The 24,275-nt window shown below is 43.2% G+C and overlaps 1 protein-coding gene across 2 annotated transcripts in view; it reads right to left on the bottom strand.

Moving 5' to 3' along the window:
• Positions 1-284: 284 nt before the first annotated feature.
• Positions 285-24,275, bottom strand: part of LOC124193621 (triple functional domain protein-like) — a 41,120-nt gene continuing 17,129 nt past the window's right edge. Inside the window, exons 32-45 of one of the 2 annotated variants that reach the window (XM_046587535.1) lie at positions 19,061-19,184; positions 14,285-14,351; positions 13,507-13,693; positions 12,154-12,301; positions 11,898-12,037; positions 9,755-9,841; positions 7,413-7,559; positions 7,030-7,241; positions 6,751-6,910; positions 6,507-6,580; positions 6,005-6,239; positions 5,601-5,795; positions 5,182-5,504; positions 285-953 (exon numbers count right to left, since the gene is read on the bottom strand). In XM_046587535.1, the coding sequence (XP_046443491.1) occupies positions 458-953; positions 5,182-5,504; positions 5,601-5,795; positions 6,005-6,239; positions 6,507-6,580; positions 6,751-6,910; positions 7,030-7,241; positions 7,413-7,559; positions 9,755-9,841; positions 11,898-12,037; positions 12,154-12,301; positions 13,507-13,693; positions 14,285-14,351; positions 19,061-19,184 (2,595 nt within the window). In that variant the 3' untranslated portion in view covers positions 285-457. The remainder of the gene's footprint in view (positions 954-5,181; positions 5,505-5,600; positions 5,796-6,004; positions 6,240-6,506; positions 6,581-6,750; positions 6,911-7,029; positions 7,242-7,412; positions 7,560-9,754; positions 9,842-11,897; positions 12,038-12,153; positions 12,302-13,506; positions 13,694-14,284; positions 14,352-19,060; positions 19,185-24,275) is intronic. The other variant, XM_046587537.1, reaches the window with a different exon arrangement.

Here is a 24,275-nt window from a genome sequence, read left to right as displayed (position 1 = left end):
CACCACAACATTTCAAAGTAAACCAGCAAAAGCAGGCAGCAAACGATTTGCAATTACAAAATCAAACTGGTTTTTATTCAAGAACAATTTTATTCATTAGTTATACTCCCGACCTCTTTTAGCCTGTACAACATATCAAACGACATTTCTGCATAGAAATCGCGCGTGTCGACACGAACGTGGAATGTTTACAGACACTCGCAAAACGAAAACGAAAAACTAAAAAGAAAAAGAAAAGAAAAAATCCGGGACAAATATAAAATTACACACGCAACGGCAAGATGGCTTGAGAAAAATTAAGATTTATTTTATTTTTCGGTTATCACACGAAAAGTTTGAGTTCGAGCGCTTGAAGCCTCGAACGAAATCGTCATAATAAATTTTGCAGAAAAAAATAGTGATAACTCTTTAGATGTAATATCGCGTGACGTCGAAAAGTGTACATACAATAATAATATCACCCGATGTCTTTGTTGCGGTTCTTGCTGGTGTAATGTTTGAACGAGCTGCGCAGGTGATTCAGCACGGCAAAGTGTGAATGGTGTTGCTGCTGCTGCTGAGCTGGCTCTAATTGGTCTTCCTTATCCGGCTGACAATCACGGCTGCTGGACCTGCCTTGATCGATAGACAAGGTTCGACTTTTGGCCCTGCCACCGACTCTGATTTCTCTCTCCCTCTGACGGGCCGCTTCGCCCGGGCTGGAGAACCAGGAGAGGCGTCGAGGCGGAGGCGGTTTGACGCTGAACGAGGCGCTCTTGGGCTTGGCCGTCACCGCCGGCGAGACGGGAGACAGAAGACCCGACGAAGTCCCCGATATTTTCCGCTTCTCACCCTCGTTCTTCTCGGCTCCTCCTTCCGCACTTCCGGCGCATTTGCCGCTAGAACTCTCGCTCGCGTTGAACGACACCCCTCGCTTGAATGGCTGCCGAGTTGTTAAGCTGGGCCAATGATCACTGCGGAAGAATATTAAATTTCGGGTGTTATAGACACATAACATGCAAATAAATAAAAAAAGAAATGTCAACACAAATATTTATCCAGAGTCTATACATTTATATAATAAACGATTCGATCCGCTTTTTTCCGATTGGATTCCAACCAGATTGATGAGCACACAAATCCGTGTGATGAGCTTAAAAGCGAACGGCGATTGGATCAAAAAAGCATGTTAAAGCAGGGTTGGCAGGGTGTCAGCGCACACACATACTCTGTGCGTTACATCTAATCGCCTTACATGGCGGCAGTGTCATCTTGTTAAAAAGAAGATGGTGCATTATATTATTTGTACGATAGAAAAAGAGGCGAGAGATGAAGGCGAATGTTGACGTGTCATCTTCTATTCCATCCCGTCCACCAACATCATTTTTCCCGGTGCTCTGGTCATCGATCTCCCACTCCCTCTCTTCTTCCTTTCGAAACATACTCTCTTTGAACCTCACACAACAAAAAAGAAAAAGAAGAAGAGAAGAGTCTATTTATTTGTGATCGTATTTACGCCGGACATTGTTGATGGATGCGAACCACATCTACACTCTGCCTCATCCCGCACGCTAACCTCATATATATACTCTTGGCTTTTTGATAGTGTTGACAACGAGCTGGATCGCTTCCAATGGAGTGGCATGGTTAGGAGAGAGAGAGAGAGAGAGATGGATGAGTCGCCCAACTTCTCTCTGTGCCCGTCTCCAACCAAGCCCAACGAGAGAGAGAGAGAGAGATGACTCGGCTTGAATTATTGATTTCCGTCGAATAACACTGAGCTGCCGGCTGGACGATCCGTCAGTGGATTCGCGGAATTTCATCCAACTTCCATCTTCCCCCTCTCTCTCTCGTCTCGTCTCGTCGTCGAGCGCCACCCCGCAAGTCGATTGTGCACGACCCAGCAAAAAGGAAGAAAGCTATGGCGCGTGTTTGCGCTGCCCCGCCGATCAATACTTGCAGTAAAAAAGAAGCGTAATGTCACCCCCACTGTTATTGACCTCCCCCTACCGCCCTTCTCTCAACAGTTTCCATCCGTCTCAACTTCTAGCAAATCGCAACTGATCTATGACCGAAAAACTTCTTTTTTTTCTTTTCCTTTTTTCACATCACACAAACGCACAAAAGTATTTATGTCTCACTTATGAATTTCTGCGAAGTTCAAATCCTTCTTTGTCCGTCTCTGATTTCGTTTCAGACCGAGAATATAGTCGAAAGTAAAACTCGGTCTGAAAGAGATAGAAAAAGGCTTTTTTCTTCAATAGTTTTCAATTGCTGAACTGAGGGATAGTCTGTGTTCTGTAAGTTGATCTCTAGCGATGGACAAACTCCCAACGCCCTATACGAGTTGCATCGACGAGCTCTTCCGTCTGCTGGATCAACGACGACGACTAGAGTAACGCAGACGGAAAAGAGGATTGAGAGAGAGAAAAAAGCTTACTCGCAGAGACTAGCCCCGCGTCGTCCCGAAAGCTTTTCCGATATCGAAAAGGCCCCCCGTCGAACACGTGAAACTCCGATTCTCCACTTGCACATTTACGAGCCACATCCAAATACTTGGAGGAGGAATATCAACGACAACAAAAAGATATAAAGATTGATCCTTCAAAAAAGAAAAATTGAGCCGTTGGGTGGTAACGAGCAACATTCGCCGCCCGCCAAGCTCTTTTTTCCATCTTTTCTTTTTTTTTAACGAAAAGCAATCCGCCCGGCTGCTTTTTCAATTTATACATACCAAATCAAGCTTTATGCACTTAATAACTAGCCTGCTGTTTCGTGCGCCGGAATAGGATGGGTGGTGTTAGTGCGGCTCCAGCAACGTCAACGCTCGTTTCCTTCCGTTAATTTGAGATTATGGCTTGATGTGTGTGTGTGTGTGGGAATTGCTTTTGGGTGGGGTTTCGTTAATGTGTTAACCGACACTATAGGAGATAGATAGATATATGTATAGGGCTAATAGATAATAGTGAATAGATCCCGTATAGAAAGCCGTTTTTTTTGTAAGGAATGTGTTGCCTCTGTAACAAACCAAAATGTTGTTGTTGAATGCAGCGTCAAAGTTATTGAGAATGTATTATGGTAATTTTGTTTTTTTCTTTGTTTTTCTGTTGTCCCAAAAGCACATGTGATTGTACAAGAGCAACCGAATGGAGAATATAGGAGAAAAGGTGGGATGGAGGGGGGTTGGGAGAATATTAGGAAACAACATATTTTTAGTATCGTGATTTTTTTTTTGTTTCACCATAATCATCATCTTCTGCTGGATATCCGTTTCCGTGTTTCAACACACTACAACACGGTGTAGAGAAAGAGAAGTAGTATAATGAACAAAGGAAAAAAAAACATTTCAGAGAGTCTCAAGTCTCTTTTAATCTTTTTTTTTTCATCTCCTCTTCTTCTTTCCTTTTTGACTTCCCCCATTATAAGGTAATTAAAAAATAGGAGACGCGGAACAAAGAGAAAGGGAATTACGGGAATGAGGGAGGAGGAGAGAAGGACCCACATGATCAATAAGAACCAAGCCGAATCAAAATACTATTATACAGTGTGATACATTGTGCATCGAAAGTAAATTTTTTTTTCGCTCTCCAAAATTACAAGAAATAAAAGAAGAAAAAAAAACTTTTCTTTCAACTTTTTTTTTCAATCAAGTTGTTTCTTTTTTTTTCTTCTTCCTTTGCTTATTAGGTATAATATGAAATTGTTTGTGTATACAATAAAGAGAACCACCATGTTAATTTTTTTTTTTTTACTAATCCAGTCAAAGATACCGGTTAGGAGTATATAGGAAAAGGGAAATTTTGTTAAATTTTGGAAACAATGGATGAAAATTGTGGGAGGGAGCAGAAAAAAAGAATAAATCTCGTTTTTTTTTATAAGGGACGAAGAGAAAATGAAAGAAAAAAAAATGATTCGTTCGATATAATATTCAAAATTATACGATATATACACACAATACACCGAAGAGAGGGAAATGTCTACTTGTTACAGTGTTTTGTTTTGTTTGTTTTTTTAGTTTTCGAGGAGGGAAAAAGGAGACGAATAGAATAATTCTTTCTGCTTGTCAGAAGAGAAAGGAAGAAAAAATAAGAAGAAAACTAATTTTCCACCGTTAGCTTTTTTTCTTTGTCTGTTCTCGCCAATCATGATCAGAATCAATTGAATTTTTAAAAAGATGCTCTTCTATTGACATTACTTGATTTTTGTTTTCCCCATTTTCAAATGACAACGTGACGCAATCATTCATTCGTCCGGAGCCTTGTTTTCAACGAGATAAAGAAAATTCTGTTTTGGGTGGTGGTGGTAGTTAAACATTCAAACACACTCAACACTCAACACGCACACACGCACACACGTAATAGAAATCGATTTTTCCTTCCTTCTTGGGGGAAAAATAAAAAATGAAAAACATTTTCTCGCAGCGAGAGAGAGAAGATTTAGAATAAAGAATGTGTGTGCCGGAATTGTTATGCTCCCCCCCTAGAGTGGCTAATGGCGGCTAATTTCGACTCTTTTTACCCCCCGTCTACTCTTGATGGACAAACAAATTGAGGAATTAGGAGCAAAGCTGCTGCTACTTAATTCCTACACCAGGAGAGATGGAAAGACAGTTAGGAGAGGGGTGTTGGGTAAATACAGAAAACAACAAAAAGAAAATCCATCCGTCCCAATTTAGAAGAGAAAAACGTTATTCGAAAGATAGAGAGAAAGAGAGCAAGAAAGAAAGAAATTAACGGGAAGAATTACTCCCAGCCCCGAGGGAGTTGGTTCTAAGGTGGTATAATAATTATGTAAGTAGAATCCCGCTACAACAGCCGAGCAAAGTTTTTTTTTTTTAATGTGTTGGTTGGTGGTGTGTGTTGGATGGTTGTGGATGGTGGTGGTGGCAAATAGCGGATGTTAATTTCAATCAACTTCTTCTTCTCATCTCTTCACTTGAAAACGAGGATTGCGTTCTGTGTGTGTGTGTGGGATTGGACACACGGCGAGGAACTATTTGAGGTTAATGAGAGAGCAACAGCAGGATTGTTTGTTTGTTTTTGCGTTGGTTGTTGGAGTGTGTGAAAGTATTTTGGGCAATTATAATATTTCATATGTACGCGTGATTTTTTTTTTTTTGTGTTTTTGTGTTTGTTTGTTTTTTTGGTATTTTGGTATTTTGCGAGAGATGGCGTTTCATCATCACTGCAGGCGAACACTTACAAATGCTGGCTGGCCAGACTTCCGGAGGCACCACCAGCTCCGCTCAATCTCTGCTGCTCATTCTGGTACTTGATGGGTGACTGGATGGCTTTGAGGAAATCGCGTTGCGACTGGAGGATCTGTTTAATGGTTTCCACCCACTCGTTGGTGGCTTCGGGATTGGGTGCGTAACAGACGAAGGCGCAATGAGCACCACTGGATGATGCGCCCGATCCGCTGCCGCCGGTGCTCGTGTGTCTCGGATCTGTTGATTTGACTAAAAACTTGAGCGGCTCTCCGGCCTCTCCCACTTCGAATTTCTCATCCAGCGACATTTTGTTCATCTGTCAAAACAGAAACAAACAAAACAAGGAAGATAGAATCAATAATTCACTAGTCAGTCTGACGTCTGGATCCAGCGAGAATCCCAATATAAGTACCTGAATGTGAGCTTTGTAAATGAAGACGGGCTGGATAAACTGCGTGCGTTTGCCGACAATTTCGCTGAAAATGATGGCCTGCTCGAAGAGAAAGACTTGGAGCTCCTTGAACTCTTTGGACGGCACTTTGCTCAGCTCCGTGCAGCAGTAAAGCTGGCCGTGGAGTAGCAATTTGCCCTGGGCGGTTATTTTCCCCTGTTTTGGTCCGCGTATTGTCGCCGTTGAGACGAGCCATGTCAGCCGAAAAGACAAGACGACGGATGGATGGATGAACGGACGAGCGGGGGGGAAAAAAAAGAGCCAAGACATAAAAAGAACAAACAAAACAAAAGAGATGAATGATCCCGCTGTGCTGGGCACGTTCCCAACTGAAAATACCTCCCCACTAAACAAAAAATTCTTACGTCAAAACCCTGGAGTCTGCCGACCATCATCATGTCGTTGGCCATTTTGGGCACGATGGTCATGATGTGGAGAGCCCGCGACAGCGTGTCCACCTCGTCCTGTAGCGAGCTGCGCAGGTGGTCCGTGTTGGCGGTGGCGGCGTTAGCGCTCACATCGTCGTCACTACTCCGCCGGGCGAGAATGTCTAGCCCTTTCTCAGTGTAGCGAACCAAGTCTCTCAGCAGCAGCTGGTACCTAAAAAAGATAAAAGAAAAAAACGACGGACAAACAAACGGATTGATGAATTGCACCTGGCACAAAACTTATTCCCCCCCTCTCCTCCCAAACACGGCACTTCACCACTATGCCCGTTTTCTTTTTGTCTTATCTTCTTCTACTCGGAGAAGAAAGAAGAAGATAAAAAGAAAGAAAAAAAGGTTCCTTTGAAGAAAAACGGCACAAACAAGAAGAGACAAAAAGATGGGAGAAAAATAACTCTGCGGGGTCAGGAAGACGCCATACTTGGTAATCCTTTGAACGGGTTTGATGAGGAGATCACAGATAGTCAGACGGTGGCCGAGTCGCTGTCTCAGCTCCTAGAGAGAGATATGCCAAGCGAAAAAATAAAATCAAAGAAAAAAAAACCGGGAATGATGAAAAAAGAAAAATCAATAACTGGAAAAACCAAAGTTGTTTTTTTGGCGACTTGACGGTGTCGGGATTAGGAAATGAGGAAGGTGTTAAACGGGAAGGAAGGCAGACTCACTTCAAAGTAGGTATCGATGTACTCGGAGACAATGTACTCGGATTTGGCTTTGTTTTGACAATAGACGATGTACATGTGCAGCTTGCGCTCGGAGCGCTTGAACAAAGGCCCCAACTCGCCCACGTTCTCGCCGCACTTTTCAATGGCTTGCAGGAAGACGCTGCAAAGGACAAATCATCATCATCATCGTGTCGTTCAAATCTCGTTATCGTGTTGGCGTTGGGTTGGAAAAAGAAAACCGCAGGCGAAAAAAAAAAAAAAAAAAAACAACAAACGTACTCGTTGTGCCAGTTGTAGATGGCCTCGACGTTGCCGAAAATGATCTTGTCTTTGCCTTCTCTGAGATCGTCCGGGACGGGCGGCGGCAGGCTGCTAGGATCGCTGACGTTGGCAGATTGCCCTCCATTGATTCCCAGACTCATCAGCGCCATGTAACCATCGACGATCTGGCCCAGATCACGGACGTAGTCCCTCTCCGACTCTACCAGCTCCTGGATTCACGAAACGAAGCCAATCGCACGAGGAGAATAAAGTTTCACGCACAAGAAAATAGAAAAAGGAAAAATAAGAAAACCAATTCAAATGGCTCCAGGCAGATCCTTTTTGCTACATGAACAGAAAAGAAAAAAGAAAAAAAAAACGCCAAATCAGCTCAATCATACCTGCAGGACGTACTGACGTTTCCTCAAAATGGGTTCGACATCATCCGGATTGATGCCGAGCTGCATGCTGCGCAATCCCTGCTCTTGCTCGTCCAGGGAACACATTCCTTGCGAGCCAAGTCCTAGCACGTTCTCGCTGTGATGCTCCTGAACGTTGTTTCGTCGTGAGTTGGCATTACACGACGAAAAAGAGAGAGAGAGAGAAAAAAAGGAAAAAAAAGAAAATAGGACGTTAAATTATTCATAGGGCATTCACATTCAAAAATATCACGGGCGGATGCAAAGTTGATACGCTCTAGCGAGGTTAGTTCCTATAGCCAATTGGCCAAAAAAGATATCGTGTAAGAAATACTACCTACTAGGGCTGTACATTGTGCGTTACACGCTCGAATAAATCGCCGATGGAGGAATCGGAATGATATTGACTAGATCCAACGACTCCCGAGAGTCAAGTCAAAGCCACGCCCTTCCATTTTTACAAGGTTTAACGTGCATCTAACATGTTACATGTTTGTCAAGCAAGTCAACGATGCAAAGTTAAGAGTCAGAGAGAGTAGCCGACAACATGCGATCGATATACGGATTTGGCGCTGTGGCCGGCACAATAGTATACATCCCCCACGCCAAAACTAACGTCGCCCACTACCAGGGGCAACAACAACAAATTTGGCTCGGCAGGACAATACACGGACCCTCCGCAGGGGGTGTGTGTGCGCGCAAAAGCCATCCAGTGAACAAAATAAAAAAAAAGAGCACGAACTTTTGCCTGAGAACTAAACTTACCGGGACCGATAAATTTTTCTTTTTTGGAAAAAAAAAAATGTTTCCAAATGAAAAATGTTCCGCCCCCTAGTTCGTTCCGACAAACTACGGCTATTATAGACTATCGAACAAGTCAAACAACAGTCCATGCATTACACAATCCAAATTACCATGCACAAAACATTTCACAAACAAAAACCAAACAAAAAAGAAACCAAAAAGTATGACTGATTGGGTTGGACTGTTTCAAGAAAACTACTCAAACTTTCACCCTGGACATGAGACAAAAGGAAATTTCGGTGCTGGGCTCTTTTTTCGGTCACGCAACTTTCAAACTAATCTTTGTCGCTTTCCCTCAAATGTTTCGAACCCAAAGAGTTGTTGCTTTTCTTCTTTTAAGCTCCGGCGTTGTTCCGGAGTAAAGAAATAACAATTGCGTTCAGAATATACTACGTGACGAACGTCATGATGAGAACCCTGAATTCCGGTGATGGATCGACGGGAGGAGTTCATACCGGATGCAAAAAAGACGTGCTATAATAATCGGATAATAATGATGAAACTAAAATAAAAGCGAAAAAAAAACATTGAAATCCCTTTTGTTTCTTTTCGTTTGCGACTCGATGACCCGCAAATTTTAAAAAGTTTAATTCCCTGGAAATCTTGTTGATTTTCCTCCAGCAAAAAAAGTTTAGAATAAAAAAAAACAAGTCGATGAAAATCCTATCAAGGTCCCGTGATTCTTTGCGACTTTGCTCACTTTCGGGAGAGAAAAAAAGAAAAAAACGCCAAGGGATTGAGTGTTTTCTCTCTATCCTTTTATCTATTTATACACGGCGAGAGAGAGACAAACACCGAGCGAGATTACGTGTCCATTTGAATCGAGATAGATAGCGCGCGGTCCCTGGTTTTTTTTCCTTCTTCTTCCTCTTCGTCCTTTAGTGTTGGCAACAACTCGAGAAAACAAAAATTCCAAAAGCCAACGGGGTTACGAACTAAGAGAGAATCTCTCCCGATGGAAGAAGAAAACATGTGCATTTACACGAATATAAACACACCTTTTATATAGCCCCCCAAACACCACCAAAAGGGGCCATTGACGGTAGTTGGCCCCCCTGGATCACGTGGAGACATACACACAAACACACACAAACGAGTGACGTGGAAAATACTGGAAAAAAGTTCTATAAGAAGGAAATAAAACAAAATATTTTTTTTATTTTTTTTTTCCCAAAGCCGGGACGAGAATAGAACGGAGAGCTCCGCGAAAACTACTGTTCTTCTACGGCATCATGGCCGCTCTAACGTAAATAATCATTCGGTGGGCGAGTGCAGCATTCAAAAGGAAAATCGCTGAGCGAAGGATTCTTCGTTCAAAAAAGGCAACCACCCACCCATGTAGTTTCTTTCCATCCAATTTGATATCAGGAGGTTTAATTTTAAAAATAAAAAAAAAAAGGCCATGCAGCAAAAAAACAAATAAATGAAATGGATGCCAAACTAACACAAAATGTTTCGAGCTAACGACCAAAAGAAAAAAGTTTGCGGGAAAACGACGGGAGAGAAAAACCAAAACGAACCATTTTCTCACGGACGAGATCTTCGATTTCAGTCACCAGATGATGATCGCCACCGACGACGCTATCGACGCCACCGGCGCTAGGAACCTGATCCAGCCGAGAGAGACACCACACACAGACGCATAGTCGTACACAATTATAACCAACAGCCGCAATAATTAGACAACACCAAACATCATCATCAAACAAAAGAAAAGAAAAAAAAAAAACAATCAGATGAGTGTCAAGAATTTTTCTTTTTCTCCCGACACCTTCTGTGCGTGTGTGGCACAGGTTTCCCAACCACCCCCGACAACGACAACAACAACAACTACGGTAACATCTCCGCGGCCAACCCGCCCCATCAGCGGAAGAAACAGAACTCGGAAGAAAGACACCGAACGAACGACAACACTAATTACATTGACGTCAGACAGATGCGAGGGCGGGGGGAACACAGGCGGGTGAACGCGTGATTAACGGGAAAGAAGAGGATGGGTGGGGGGGGGGGGGGAGAGAGATAGATAGAGAAGGAAGACGGGCAGCAGAGTGTCACATCTAAAATGCAAATCGCATCCACTGCGGGACTGTCGTGCGCCGACAGTCACCAAGAAATTCCCTCCCGGCCATCGTCAGACAACCAAAATCAATTGGCTCATTTCTCTCTCGTCTCTCTGTGTGTTCATTTTCATCCCCTTTATTGTTTTGATTTGTTTCCGCTGCATATCGGAAACCATCCCGGTTGCTCCCGTCCGGGGAGGATATCCCCCACCCACCCAACCCGACCCAACCAGCCTCGGAATGGCCATACATAAACAAAAATGCTGATGATGTGAGAGAGCGATGACTGCACGAAGGAAAGATGGAGAGAGAGAGAGAGAACCACGTCTGATTGAGTTAAAGGAGACGGTATTTCACAGCAGTTCTCTACTTACGGGAGTTATTTCCCATTCTCTGCCTCTCTACTGCATTCTATATGCGTGTGTGTGTATATATCTGACTCTCTCTCTCTCTCTCTCTCTTGCATTCTATCTTCTCTTCTTCTTCTTTCGCTTCCTTTGGCAAGTGGAAAAATCGATAGCCCCCCCCCCCCCCTTCTCTCCTGCGATAGGTTGGCGTGTGCCCTACTACTAAACTACTGCCGTGCTGACTGCACTTTCCCGATATTCTTTTGGACCATTTCGTTCACAGTTGACACGAGACGACAGCCGAGAGAGAAAAATAGAGAGAAAGAGAAAGGGACGGCCGAAACGGAGGAAAAGCAATCAGGAGTAGTAGTAGACTAGACTCCAAGTTGGGACGAAAAGAGAGGAGAGAAATCAAAAAATAAAAATCCCAAATCAAAAGATGACGACAGATGATGAGAGACAAGGGAAGAATGAAACGGAAAGAAGAAGAAGAAAAAATAAGTCAGAATGAAGAGAAATCTTTAAAAAGACTCGCCTGTCACTAGCATCAATTGAATATGGCATTTCGGAACCGCCTTCATATTACCGAGCTACTACCCAGAGAAGAAGAAGAAATAATAATAATAATAAAAAAAGTACGTCGACTGCCGTGTACTACTACTACCTCGCTTTTTTTCCCATCCATCCATCCAGCCAACCTCATATAAAGTGAATAATGTCTTCGCCTCTCCACCGCCCCCTTACAATCTTCAAATCAATTCACAGAGTTTTTTTTGGACGAGAAGAAATCAATAAACTTGGTCGAGTTCTTTCTCTTTCTTTGATGTTTTCAGTATTTCTTTTCTTTCTCTCTTCAGATTCATTCCCATTTCATTCTCGGCGGAAGAAGGATGGACTTGCCCGGACAAAAAAAAATTCTTTTAAAGGGTTTCACTTGATTGTGTACACGCCAACCACTCGCCCAATTCAACCCAATTTTTTCGCAGCGGGGCGAAATTTGTTGCTTAGGAGATTTTATCAGCGCGAAAAGATGTCGGGGGCGAAAAAACACAACAACCAAATGGAACTACAACACACGAGCCAATGCTCAAGCAGAAAACCCGATAATCAAGAGACTCACGGCGAATGGGAAACATATAAAAATCTAACGGTGCCGGAAATGTGTGGGAGGTGGACGACCAGATTAGAAAAAAATTCAAACCCCCCGACGTTGTCTCAACTTTTGTTTGAGTTGTAAGTCTTTTCGAGATGTTTACCTGACTGTGGAGGTTGGCCAAAGGCGTGGCTGAATTGTTGTCCAAACTGTTGTTGTGCTGTTGGCCGACCGACGTGGCCGTACTGACTAGCGGCATCGGTGGGGGCAATTCCACGTCAACTTCTTCCTCGTCGTTTGTACCTGTGAGGGCGGGAAAATTGGCGTCAGACTAAATCCATTACAGCAACCACAACAGCAACAACAACGTCGCCCTGCGCTGTTAAACTGCTGTCAAGTCAACACAACACAACACAGACCTGAAGTTGGTTCCATGGAGAGAGACGTCCTCATGACGGGCTTGGTGGGATCACCGGCAGCTGTTCCCGGTCCTGGACCCGATCCGCCTGTCGTGATGAATTCGACGCTCTCTTTATTGCCCATCTCTCCGATTGTCCTGGCCGGCAGCTGCGAATGAAAAGTCAACAAAAAACACACACACAAAATAGAATTTTCTTCTTCTTCTTCTTTTTTTAAAGTTAAATTCTTTTTTTTGATAAAATTTGAAATTTGTTCCTTTTTTTTCTCTAAAAAAACCCCGCGGGAAATGGGAATTCGAGATCATCTCAAGTATTGCCGCCTTGTTATCTCTCAAACAACATCCTCCTTTCTCACTGTCTCTCTCTCTCCTTGGCTGGCTGTAAACTTTGGCAGCTTTCGATATCAAACGAAGCGGACGGGCAAGGCCAATTGAGACGACAATGAGAAACGGGAAGGATATATATCTGTCTGACCCATTGTCATGAACACCAAAAGGGATGTACGACGCCTCTCTTTCTCTCGCTCTCTCTCCCTAGATCCTATCACTCACACACGTCCGCCAAAGTGATTTGTACATTTCTTCAACAGATGGATAAGACGCAAGTTGATTTAAAGCAAAGACGCTAACATGAAAATGGAAATCTGAGATAAAATGCCAAACAGGAGGGATTTCCCAGTTCAACCGGAAATGGCGCAATTGATTTGAAAATAGAACAAGAGATTGCCTACTCCTCCTCCTCCTACACACAACCGAAATGGCTCCTATTGATAACTCTGGGGGCGGGGGTGGTAATATTTTCCAGACGACAAAAAAGTAAAGGGAAGAAACTCATATTTATTTGATAGGATCGGTGGTATAAAAATGAAGGATCGAGTAGAGAGAGAGAAAGCGAAAAAAAAAAAAAGTCCTGGGAAGCAATTCAGGCAAAACCATTAAAGAAGAAAAGCAATAAGAAAGATGGTTAGGAGAAGAAGAACAAGTTTTTTGGGGATGTGGCTGGGAGGCAAAAGATCGATGAGAGAGACCCTACCCGAGCGTGCTGGGACTGTAGAGCTGTGTAGAGTTTCTTTGGACCTTAAATATATATTGTACTTCTCCTATTACTCGTTTGTTATCTATTTACTTTGGCTCTCCTTCGCTAATGGCATCCTCGATTGGCGATTGAGATCTAACCCCACCCCCTCCCCCCCTCCAGAACAATCCTTTATAGACCCTTTGTAAATTTGTTTTCTCCCTTCCGGCTGGTGATGGTGTCGTTTTCTTGTTCTATTTTCAGCAGCGCAACTTTGGCAATTGTCAACTCTTGCGACTTTGATTTTGTTTTTTGTTTTTGTTTTTTTGTTGTTTTTACCTTGAATTTCTTGTCGCTCTGCGACTTGCGGAACGGCGCCGGAAGTCGATTGTTGGAGCCGCCGCTGTTGTTGTTGCTGCCGCTGGATGTGACGGGCAAAGTTGTAATCGTGTGACTGCCGCTACTGGCTACTGGATCCAGTTTCCCTTGGCTGGATTTGCGGAAGACGGGCAGTCCCCATTTGCGCCTAGAAAATACAAAAGCCAAACAAAAAATGAGGATCGATTTTGTCATCATCGAAGAGATTTTCTCTAGTCAATAATCAAATAGATGATGATAACTGAGATAATCGGATCCGGTGCCTTTTCATCTCCCCCCAAAGAAACTTTTACAAGAAAACAAAAAGGCGACCAAAAAGTGGCGTGCCGGAGGAACAAGTACTACCACCCGACACAAACAAGCTGCGACCATATGGGAAGGAAAAAAAAGGTCGAAGAGTGTGTGTCTTGCTTTTGTCTAAGTACCGAGGAACAATGTGTTTTGTTTTCTCTCGGTCGTTCATTCCTTCGTTCGGCTGGGACGCCATTTTCCCCTCCTAGACGGGGCAATGCGTTCGCGTCAAATCAAACAAACTTTTTATTTATTTTTTGTTATTTAACGTCTTATTTTCTTCCTTTTCTTCACACGGCTGCGTTTGTTTTGGTTTTGCTTTGTTTTCTTCAAGACAAGGCACTTTCTTTGTGTAAATCACTCACGCACTATCTCTCCCTGGAAAGCAGGAAAGAGAAAAAATTTCCCAAGGACCCCCAAAAAGGACAAGTAAAAATTGACAACTCACCCGCCGAAGACTTTGCGTTTGCTTAAGGGCGACGTGGCCGTGGCGGCCGGAGCACCATCGTGATTTTCTAGAACAAAAAGAAAATAAAATAAAATATAAAAATGCGTCAAAAAGAGAAACGGGGACGGTTGGGACAGCGAGTGTCAAAACAGGAAAAAAAAATGAAAAGCAGCACTTTTTGATAGGCACAACAAAACAACACCTGCCACTGGATTTATTCTACACAAAACGCACGAGCCCCCTTGCTTGCCCATTGAATGCACCCTCCCAAATCAATTGAAATCCGATTGAAAATGTCTGTGTGTCAAAAGAAAAAACAGAGAAACGATAGAAAAATGAAAGACGAACTGGGGAGAGGTCGAGATTTGACGGCGTCTGGTCGACGCAATCGACTGGTTTGCATCGCGTACCAACGACGGATACGAATGAAGAAGCTTTTCTTTGACAGTGTAATGTCCGTCGGGGGGTACTTGCGATAAGACTTGCTGGCGGTATCACCTGTTTTCCTACGTCGGCCCATCGTTGTTGTCAAAAACCCAAAAGACGTGTGTTGCGCCAGTGTGCGGACTTTGAACTACTCCGATAACCTACGAACGTTGACGCCCCAGGTCTCTAGCTCTCTCTCTCTCTCTCTCTCTCGTCTCCCCCCTTTTTATTAATTCTTATCAGCAGTTGGTTTGGTTCAATTGTGTCAAATGCGGAGCCCCTAAAAAACCAAAAAATCACTCTGGGGTTCTATCTCGGTTTTGCGGGTGCCAGATCAACACAGAGCTCGTCATAATTTGGGGCGGATATCCCACCTCTCAGTTTGACTCGCATTCTATTTTTTTCTAGATCCTTCCATAAACTCTCGTGTGGATTCGGTCGCCATAGAGCCCTGGGAATCCGGTGTCGGCCAAAGATTTCCGGATCTCTTTTAAATCATCAACCGTTATGACGTTGGCTACTACGACTTGAGTGCTGCTTACGTCAACTACGACGGCCGAAATGACGGTGCTGGATGAGCCGCAAACGAGGATCTATATGAGCAATCAAATGGAAATACGACTCTCTCCTATTGACTAACTACGACTACTTGTGTCTGGTGTATTCACATATATAGCCGTGATGAGAGAGAGAGCGGGAGTAAAGCCAATGGGAATCCTCCTTAGTCATTCGGCGGATACACGACACGATCCACTCAAAAATCCATCACATGACGTTGCAACTCTCTTTCCAAAACAGCCTTCTGATATCTCTTTTTATCCATTTTTAACCTCGCGTTGTTTACTCCGCCGAGTCCGTGTTTCGTTCTTCTCTCTCTTTTTTATTTTTTATTTTTTTAAATTTTTTTTTAAAAAGGAAAAAAGAAAAGATGATGGGAGAATTCCTTAACAGACAAAAAGGGAAGAAAACAATTGAAAAGAAGAAGAAGAAGGGGGAGGTCGGCGGAGGAGCTAGTTGCCGGGACAAGTGGAATGGAGGAAGGTCGTGACTCTTTGGGTCGCAACAACCCAAACGAAAGACATCATCATCATCTTTTGCTCGCAAGAAACAAGAAAGAAAGATAGACATAGTGTGTGTGTGTGTGTGTGCGTGTGTGTACCGCCTACCCCAACCCAACCCCCTCGGGAGAGGGAGGGGGAAAAAGCACGAACCCTATTAGAACCCCCCGATCTCCTAATATTTAACTTGCCACATTCCGTGCGTGAAATCTCTACAACACTGTCGCCAGGCGAAGCGATCCTGAAATGTTTTGGATCGAAATTTTCTTTCTCTTTTATTTTATTTTGTTAAAAAAAAAAAAAACTTTACTGTCTGACCCCGTTAATGAAAAGGAGATTTTAATAGGCCGGTGACATAAAATAAGAACCTTCCATCCATGGATCCGTCTTTTTGATTCTAAGATGAGAAAGGAAAAAAGGGAAAAAATCCCTTCAGAAATTTTCGTCGTCATCCTATCAACGGATCAATTGTGTCTATCTAAGTGTCAAAAGTGTCTCTTTTGGAAATCGAATCCATTGACGCATGTGTGCGTCCGCAAGAATGTCAAAGGCTTTTTTCGGAGGAGGGGGGTAGCCGAGGATGAGGAGGAGATTTTGTGTCACTGGATGCAAAAGGGGGGGAAGGAAGGAAGGAAGGATGGATGGAAAGAAGAAGAAGGAGGAACGAGGGAGAAAGATGGAATGGAGGGAGATGGGATGGATTTTATCGATTCGCTCCCGAGTTGCTCTGGATGGCGGGAGGGGAAGCGATTCCTTCTTGGGCGACGACAAGTCCTATATAGGCGGATCACATGACGGACACACACACAACTCGATCAAAAGGATAACGCGGACGAGCCTCTCTTTTCTCTCTGCCCATCAAAATCAAGTGGTTTTTCTTGATGGTGTCGGTATCAAACTTCTTCTTCTTCTTCTTCCGAAAATAAAATAAAATAAAATTGTCATTTTCTTTCGTCGACTTGTCCTTTTTCCTAGACGTTACCCAACGAGTCGAATTTTCTTTCTTCCCTTGGACCGGAATCGTGGCCAAAGTGAGCCAAAGAAAAAGAGAGAGAGAGAGAGAGAAAGGCAAGGAGCTCCGTGTGGCAATGGGATATGGAAGGAGCCGAAAAACTTGACAATGAGAAAAAGGCGGATCAATAGCACGGTTGGCCTCCGACAAGGCAGACACACAGTAGAGGAAGAAGAGAGCTGAGAGAAGATTTCGGTCACACTAAAAAACACGTTGGCGAAAGAAAAAGAATAAGAAAAAATAAAAGAGAATTGAGGCTTTTCTTTTTTTCTTTCTTTTTCTCACTCTCTGTGGCTTGGTCTTGTCGTCGGTGGCAAAGTGTCGGAACGGAAGGAGAGGATCCAATATGAGATAAGCGATTTTCCCTTTTTTTTCTTTTCATTTTGGTGTGTGTACACAGAGAATTGTGGAGATATATATCAGTCAAAGAAGAAGCAGCAGCAGAAGAAGAAGAAGAAGACCTTTCATATCTATTGCAATTTCCGCATGCACAACGCACGCATATCATCTCATCTAGGCTCCTACTTGCTTGGGTTCGCACTCCTCTCAGCCGTACCGTAGATTTAGTTGTCCTTTGGACACAATCAAAAAAAGGCCCAAGCAAAAAAGTACTTTTTCTTCTCCTAAATGCCAGCAAACTAAATATAAGAGCTGGGAATAGCTACACATGTCTGTTGCGGAGGAGGGTCGCGCTGCACTCCTCCTTTTATACTCTGTTGGCCTCCCCCCTTTATTTGTACTAGAGCCGAGTGTCGATGGCCATCCCTTAATGGCTTAGATCCTTGGGTGGGTTAGGAAAACTGCCCTTTTCTCCGCACATTTCCCCATTTAGAAAAGAAAAACAATCTTCTGTAGAGGGGGGGAAAGAAAAGAAAAGAAATAAGTGCGCTAATCATTGTCATCATCATCGCACGGGGTCGTGATGGATACATCACACCGTTCTCTGGCCTAGCGGCACGGGCGACGACGACTAAGACGACGACGGCGGCGGTTAATCGTTTCCTTCTCCTCTTTCTGCCCGGCACCAGCCCGGCGCTCTCCCACCTCCTCCTCCTTGTTTTTTTTTTTCTCCATTACTTTGCATTACTGTGTCAAACGCAGCAGTCGGCGGGAGGGGGCCTGGGCTGCGTGTTTGTGTGCGCCTGTCACGCACCTAATTTGAATAAGAGTTTTCGTTTCACCTAGTTGTAGTTTGTAGTAGTACCCAAGCGAAAATAATTTGCTAGCCTTTTTTTTCTTCTTCTTCTTCTTCTTCTTCTATTTCCCTTTTCCATCTCTATTTGAACGCGTTCGAATGGACGGGTCGCGCCGACAAAATCCATAAATTCCCGTTCCCAAGGTCCACTGGTCGTCGGCTCCATCAATCAGCTGATCACACACTGGTTAAACGATTTATAGACGGGTTGAAAAGCCCCCTCTAGATCTTTTTCGTTTCGCGCAGCCCAATAATGTAACACTTCACCGCGATCCAGATGGGAATTCATCGATCACAATAAACCCCCAAAAATAAAAAAATAAAAAAAACTGGCTATTTAGAATAGAGAAAGGAATGCGAAGGAAATAAAAGAAATATTCAAAAAATGTAGGCTTTTTTTTTCTTCACCGGCGGGAAAGTTTCTTTTCTCTTTTTCTCCTGGAGCGGAAGGAAGGAAGATTGGTCAAATAATCCGGACCAGATGGTGTTTTAAGTAAACGGTCGATGACACACACACTGTCCACGGGGACACACCGAAACTATTTTCGCACTTCCGAATCTTCCGATGATTGCAAAACTTTTTTTTCTTTTTCAAAAATTTGACAGAATCAATTTTCCCCTTTTTTTTCTTTTTTTAAAATAAAAATATATTACATAGATTTTCTTTTTTTTTTTTTTTACAAAATTCAATTATCGAATTTTGTGTGTGTGTATGTATGTGTGTGGGATGTGTGGAAACACTTTGGGGGTGTTGCACCGACTGCCGAGTCCCTCGAGTTACTTGGAACGTTTTCTCTCGCACTCTGATGCGTCTGTCCTTTTACCTCGTCTGGGAAACATTACCCCCCATCGTTTTCGGCGCTCCTCCCACAAGAGAGCCCGCACAGAACAAATTCGTCGCCCGTTCACGGAGAAAAACAGATTCCGCTTTTAGCCAACATTCACGGCCCGACATCTAGCGCTCAATAAGGCGACTGCTCCCAACAAACGGTCCGGAATTGTGACATTGTTTTTCCGAGAAGATGCGCCAACGCAACTTGGTTAGCGCCGGTAGAGAGAGAGAAAAAAAAGAGAATTATTGTTACCCGTGAATTCAGATTCAACCGAATGCGTCGACGAGGACACCGGTGGCGAAGTAGCACCTTCCCATGTGGTGGTCGACGAGGCGGCGGTCGATCCAGCATCCGACGGAGTCGTACTTCTCGCTCCCTGTAAGGCGAAACAAAATCAAAATCAAATACAAAAAAAAAAACATTAGCGAAATTCTAATCAAAATCGAGCGAGAAAGCGAAAACTTTTGCAACGGTTATAATCAGAAATTCAAGTGCTCGAGCGCGTTCGTTCGGGCGCTGGAAAACATTTACGGAAAAGTGGGCGGCGGAAGCGCAACCAATTTGGGTAGCGCCTCTCATTTCCCTGCCAAAGTTTTCCACGCCGAGCAGTACTACAAGATGTAAATAGGAAAAACACACACAAGTTTCATCTCGCCCCCCCCCCCCCCCCAAAACAAGCAAAAGCGAAAAGTCCCGCACGCACACACACACAGACAGAGGCCCAGGGATTTTTCCGGCATTTGTATAATGAATGCTCCGACGGCGCATCAGAGTTTCTGGCCGTTTGTAGTTGTTGAACAGAACAGCAGCATATATAACTACTACTACTATAGGGATCGATTTGTGAAAAAAAAAACAGAATCTCTCCTCCTCCGACCCCGAAATGAAAGTTTAGATGCCGACAGGGATGAGAAATGACTCGAAAACTACAAACATCCGGTGCGCGCCAGCACGAGAGAGAGAGGAATAGCCAGAGTAAAAACAAGTTTATTTTTTGTTGTCTTTTTATATTTCTTTCTGATCCTAGAGAGAGAGAGAGCTGATGGAAGAAACCTTTTTTTGCGATTTGCTTTGGCTTTTTCCTTCTTCTTTTTGGGGCTTGATTACCCGACGAGAAAAGATTTCCGGGGGACCGAACCGGGTCCGTGTATGGACTTTTTTTTTTGTCTTTATTTTTCTGCGAGATGACGTCATCCAAGCAGAAAACCAATTAAGAGAACAAACGACTATGAAAGACAAGCAGCTAGGCAATATCTTGCATAAACAAACACATCAAGAGAGGCCAAAAGAGACGATCCTCATTTTGGAAACGAGTCCGAATTTCACTCTCTCTGCATAACAGAAAGGCAAAGCGCGCACACACACACGCACACAAACATGGTCATAACTTTCATAACAGTATGTTTGACTCCTCCCTTTGTGTGTCTATGCGTGTGTGTCGGCCTTGGGTGGATGTCAAATCAAGTTATGAAATTCAAATCAAACAAGAAGAAAAGAAAATAAAAACCCAAGAAAAAATGAAAAACTGGAAAATCGAGTCGACTACACAAAACAGTGGCGAAAACGATGAAGAAACTTGACGGGCGAATTCTTTCTCCATTTTGACACGCGATAAGAGGCCACTCGCCCGTTTATAGCCGTAGGAGAGATCAAACGACGAGACGTAATGCGATTGGAATAAAATCAAGAAAGAGCGAGAGAGAGAGAGAGTGTGTAAAATTCACCACTTTTGGAAACAAAAATTACCCAACTCTTGTGCAGACATTTTACGTTGGAGCTGCGATGGGGGGAATTTTTTTTGGCGTCCGAATTTTCTCCAACAAACTGTCAACACAATCATTTTCCGTCAATCCTTTTTTTAGTTTTATTTTTATTTTTTAGCTCTTCGTCGTCTGCTTATATTGACTCTGGCTGCTCTTTTCAATTCTTTTGTTTCCACACGCGGAGAGCCGTTTGTCTTGTTTGAAATTCCCGCGTGGAAACATTTAGAGAGAGAGACGAAGAGCTGAAACTGGAGGCCGCAGAAAGAAGAAGAGCGACAGCTTTTCTGCCATTTCCGCAGTTAGGGGGGCACAAATCGCCTTGCGCTTTTGCCGATTCAATTAATGGATTCTCTGGGCGGTGAGTGAGATGTGTGTATATATATAGTATCCAGTGCACAACAGAATGATGGCTTCTAGGGACGATCGATCTACTCTTACTAGATAGTCCCGACGGGGCTCTCTCTCTCTGTTGGCATTAAGAGTTTTTAGGTGAGAATCGACTAGAAGAGACGCTCTCATTTTCTTCTCTCGCTCTTCCGTCATCTCCAAGGCAAAGGAAACTGGGGGATATATTGGCACAAGAAACATTTTTTTTTTAAAGGGAGGAAATCGAATATCAGGAACTTTGTGCAACAAGACGGATGGAAATGATTTAAACTCCGGGTACGAGCGACACGCCCACCTATTTGCTCCCGAAAAAGGTCTGAGACGTGAATTTTTTTTCCTTTTTTTATCTTTCGGGGGGTCGCGCTCTTCTATAAATAAATCGACGTCCATTGAGAGAGAGCGAGAAAAAGATTCTTGATTTTTCTTCTTTTTTTTCACTTCCCTCTGGCCGATAAGCGGGCGTGACCTACACCGCCCTTTTTCTTCTCCTTCTCTCTCTCTTCTTTGGCTGCCCACCGACGCATTCAAATCGGGATCCGACTCTACGCGACTCGGTGATGGCGTGCAGCGCATACGCCACCACCACATCGACGCCCACGTTTAATGGTGGTGGGGGGGTCCGTCGATATTTCCCGATGGTTGCCAAGGAATGTCACACACTCCGCCTCCTTTCTGCCGGGGTCTTATCTTTTTGCCCTTTGAAAAAATATTCGCATTTTCTTCCGTGTCATTCTGTTTTCTTCTCTACGTTTCATCACCCACAGAGGGCCGCCCAATTTACGTTCGCTTCTTTTTTTACTTATTCGCCTCATCCCTGAAATATTTATAGAAAACAAAACGAGAAAGAGAACCCAAAAAATCAAAAAACAAAAATAAGAGCTGATTCGGTCTATCCTGGGCCGGCTAGCATCTCGACGTGTTCAGCCTTTGTAATCATTCCGCTTTCATCGACTATTCCATTCCCTGTGGCGGCGGCGCCGCCCCCGATGGTTTCCAACCGAGAAAGAAGAGAAACGTCCGATGATGTCTGAAAAGAGACGCAACCCAAATCGAATAGTGTCCAGGGCCTTCATGAAAAGCAGCTTCCAGGCGCCCAGTAATTAAAAAGAAAGATGTTCCCTAGCTGGGTGGACGTCCAATGGCCACGCATTCTTCTCTTTTTCGCCAATAATTGCCAATTAACTGCGGACTTTAATCGCATAAACCGCGGGACTTGGTAATGACATGAAAGAGAGCAGCAGCAGCAGCAGCAGCACAGACTTTGAGAGCAGGGAATTAAGACGAGGAATGAGACAAAAGTTTCGTTTCTCCCGGGCTGGACTACTACCTCTGTGTCTCTCTCTCTGTGTATGTCATCAAGGCAATAGCTCATAGCTCCCAAAGATGGATGAGAGCGACGAAAGGATTGAAACTGAAATGGTCTGAAATGGTATCCAGAAAACATTCCAGTCGAAGCTCTCAAAGATAGATACTCGCTGGAAATGTCGTATATATCTGACTAGAAGTATTAGACTGGTTGCAAGGAAGTTAGGACTTTGGACTTGTGCAACTCGAGTTTGTTTCTAATTAGAAAATGTTTAGATAGTTAAGCAGCTTCGCCGAGTATTATATAATACCAACGACCCTTTTTCTCTCTCTGCCAAAGAAGATCACGAGAGACTAGAAACGACCAGAACTGAGTCATATCCTACACTCTTATCCTCGGGAGGGAGTTTTTATCATTTATTCTAACCCTTCGGCGAGATAGATACAAAGAATAAGAAGTTAGACACGTAGTATGTGCAAAAAAAAAATAGAACCCACCTTACTATAACCCGGAATTCTTTTCATCTTGTGTTTTGTAATTATTTCAAGCATGGCTCTCTCTCTCTCTCTCTCTACATGTACACAAAAACAACTGAACTCAATTACACTCATCTGTTTTGTTTTTCTCTTGGCTTTTTTTTTTTTTATCTTGTATACATATGTAATAAGATAGCGGGACGGCCTTCTTGTCTTTTTTTTTTTGTTGTTAACTATTTTTAACTTGGGGCGAAATGGAATTGAAATAATCCAACTACTCGTAAAAAAAAGGGGAGGCTTGTCTTGTTAGATGCTCTACTCCCATCGGGAGAGAAAAGAGGAAAGAACAAAAAATATAAATAAAAGGAGGCCAAGACGAGAGTTACTTTTTTTTCTCTCATTTGGCTACCGACGGATACCCCGGCGTATCGTACCCGTTAATCTAACTGCAAGTCTTAGTTTTTTTATACTTGTTTTTCCTTTCTTCTTAGAAAACTATGCGACTGGGTTTTTTTTTTCTTCTTCTTCTTCTATTCACGGATCCCCAGAAAATGCGGGGAAATAAAAAATGTGCATCCGGGATATATACATGTGTTCCAATCTCTCCCGAATCTGCTACCACCCCACAACCTCATAAAGTAAATAGAACGCAGAATAATATAGGTATAGTTCTTCCCTACGATTGGGGAAATGCATACATTTATCAAGCTTTTACCATTTTCCTGGGTATTCTACGCATAACGAAACTTTACTCAAAAAAAGTTCGGTAGAAAAGGAGGGAGAAAAAAAGAGACTTGATCAGAAAATTTCATCTAAAATTCTCTTTGCTCATTTCAAACTTTTTTTTTTAACAAAAAGTGAGACAGCTTTTTGACTGATTGGTAATTCTATATGACTTTCTATTCTTTTTCCACTCGGGGAAAAAAAGAAAAGAACCAAATTCCAATCTTCTTCGCCCATCGCAGTGTGTGGGCCCGGATATGTCAAAGCTAGTTTTTCGTCCCTGTGTGGTTAGTTTGGTGTATACTTTCTTGCAATACTAAAACGTCCCGACGACTGAACCGTCTCGGCAGCGACATTTCATGAATGATAATGCCCTACAAGACGCTGGCATCGTAATCTTCGTATGCTGATGTTTAAAGCAGAATGTCGGCAAAAGGGGATTGGGAGCAACTTCTTCTTTTCTCTCCGGGATTTCAAAAGAAAAGAATAGAAAATGAACAAATAACAGTATTCCCAGATCATTTTAAAAAAACAAACAAAAGGATTAAAAAAAAAAAAGTCGATCGATATTTTTTTAATTTGCGACGGAAATGGACGGGAAACGACCAATAGCAGCTCTGGGGAAATTAAAACCTCCCCAAAAAACAGTTATATACGTTTGTCACTGCTGCGCCGGCCATTAATTTTCTTCCCTTTTTTTTTTAATTATTTCGTAATGCAAGTTCCTTTTTTTGTTGTTTTGTTGTTTTGTTTTAGTGTGTTTCGTTTGTTTGTTGGCAGCGGCCAAAGTAACACGGAGAATCGCCCACCCG

Source organism: Daphnia pulex, chromosome 5 (assembly GCF_021134715.1).
Source record: "Daphnia pulex isolate KAP4 chromosome 5, ASM2113471v1".
Classification (NCBI taxonomy): domain Eukaryota; kingdom Metazoa; phylum Arthropoda; class Branchiopoda; order Diplostraca; family Daphniidae; genus Daphnia; species Daphnia pulex.
The sequence above is the reverse complement of the archived record's forward strand: the minus strand, read 5'-3'. Positions and strand labels throughout refer to the sequence as shown.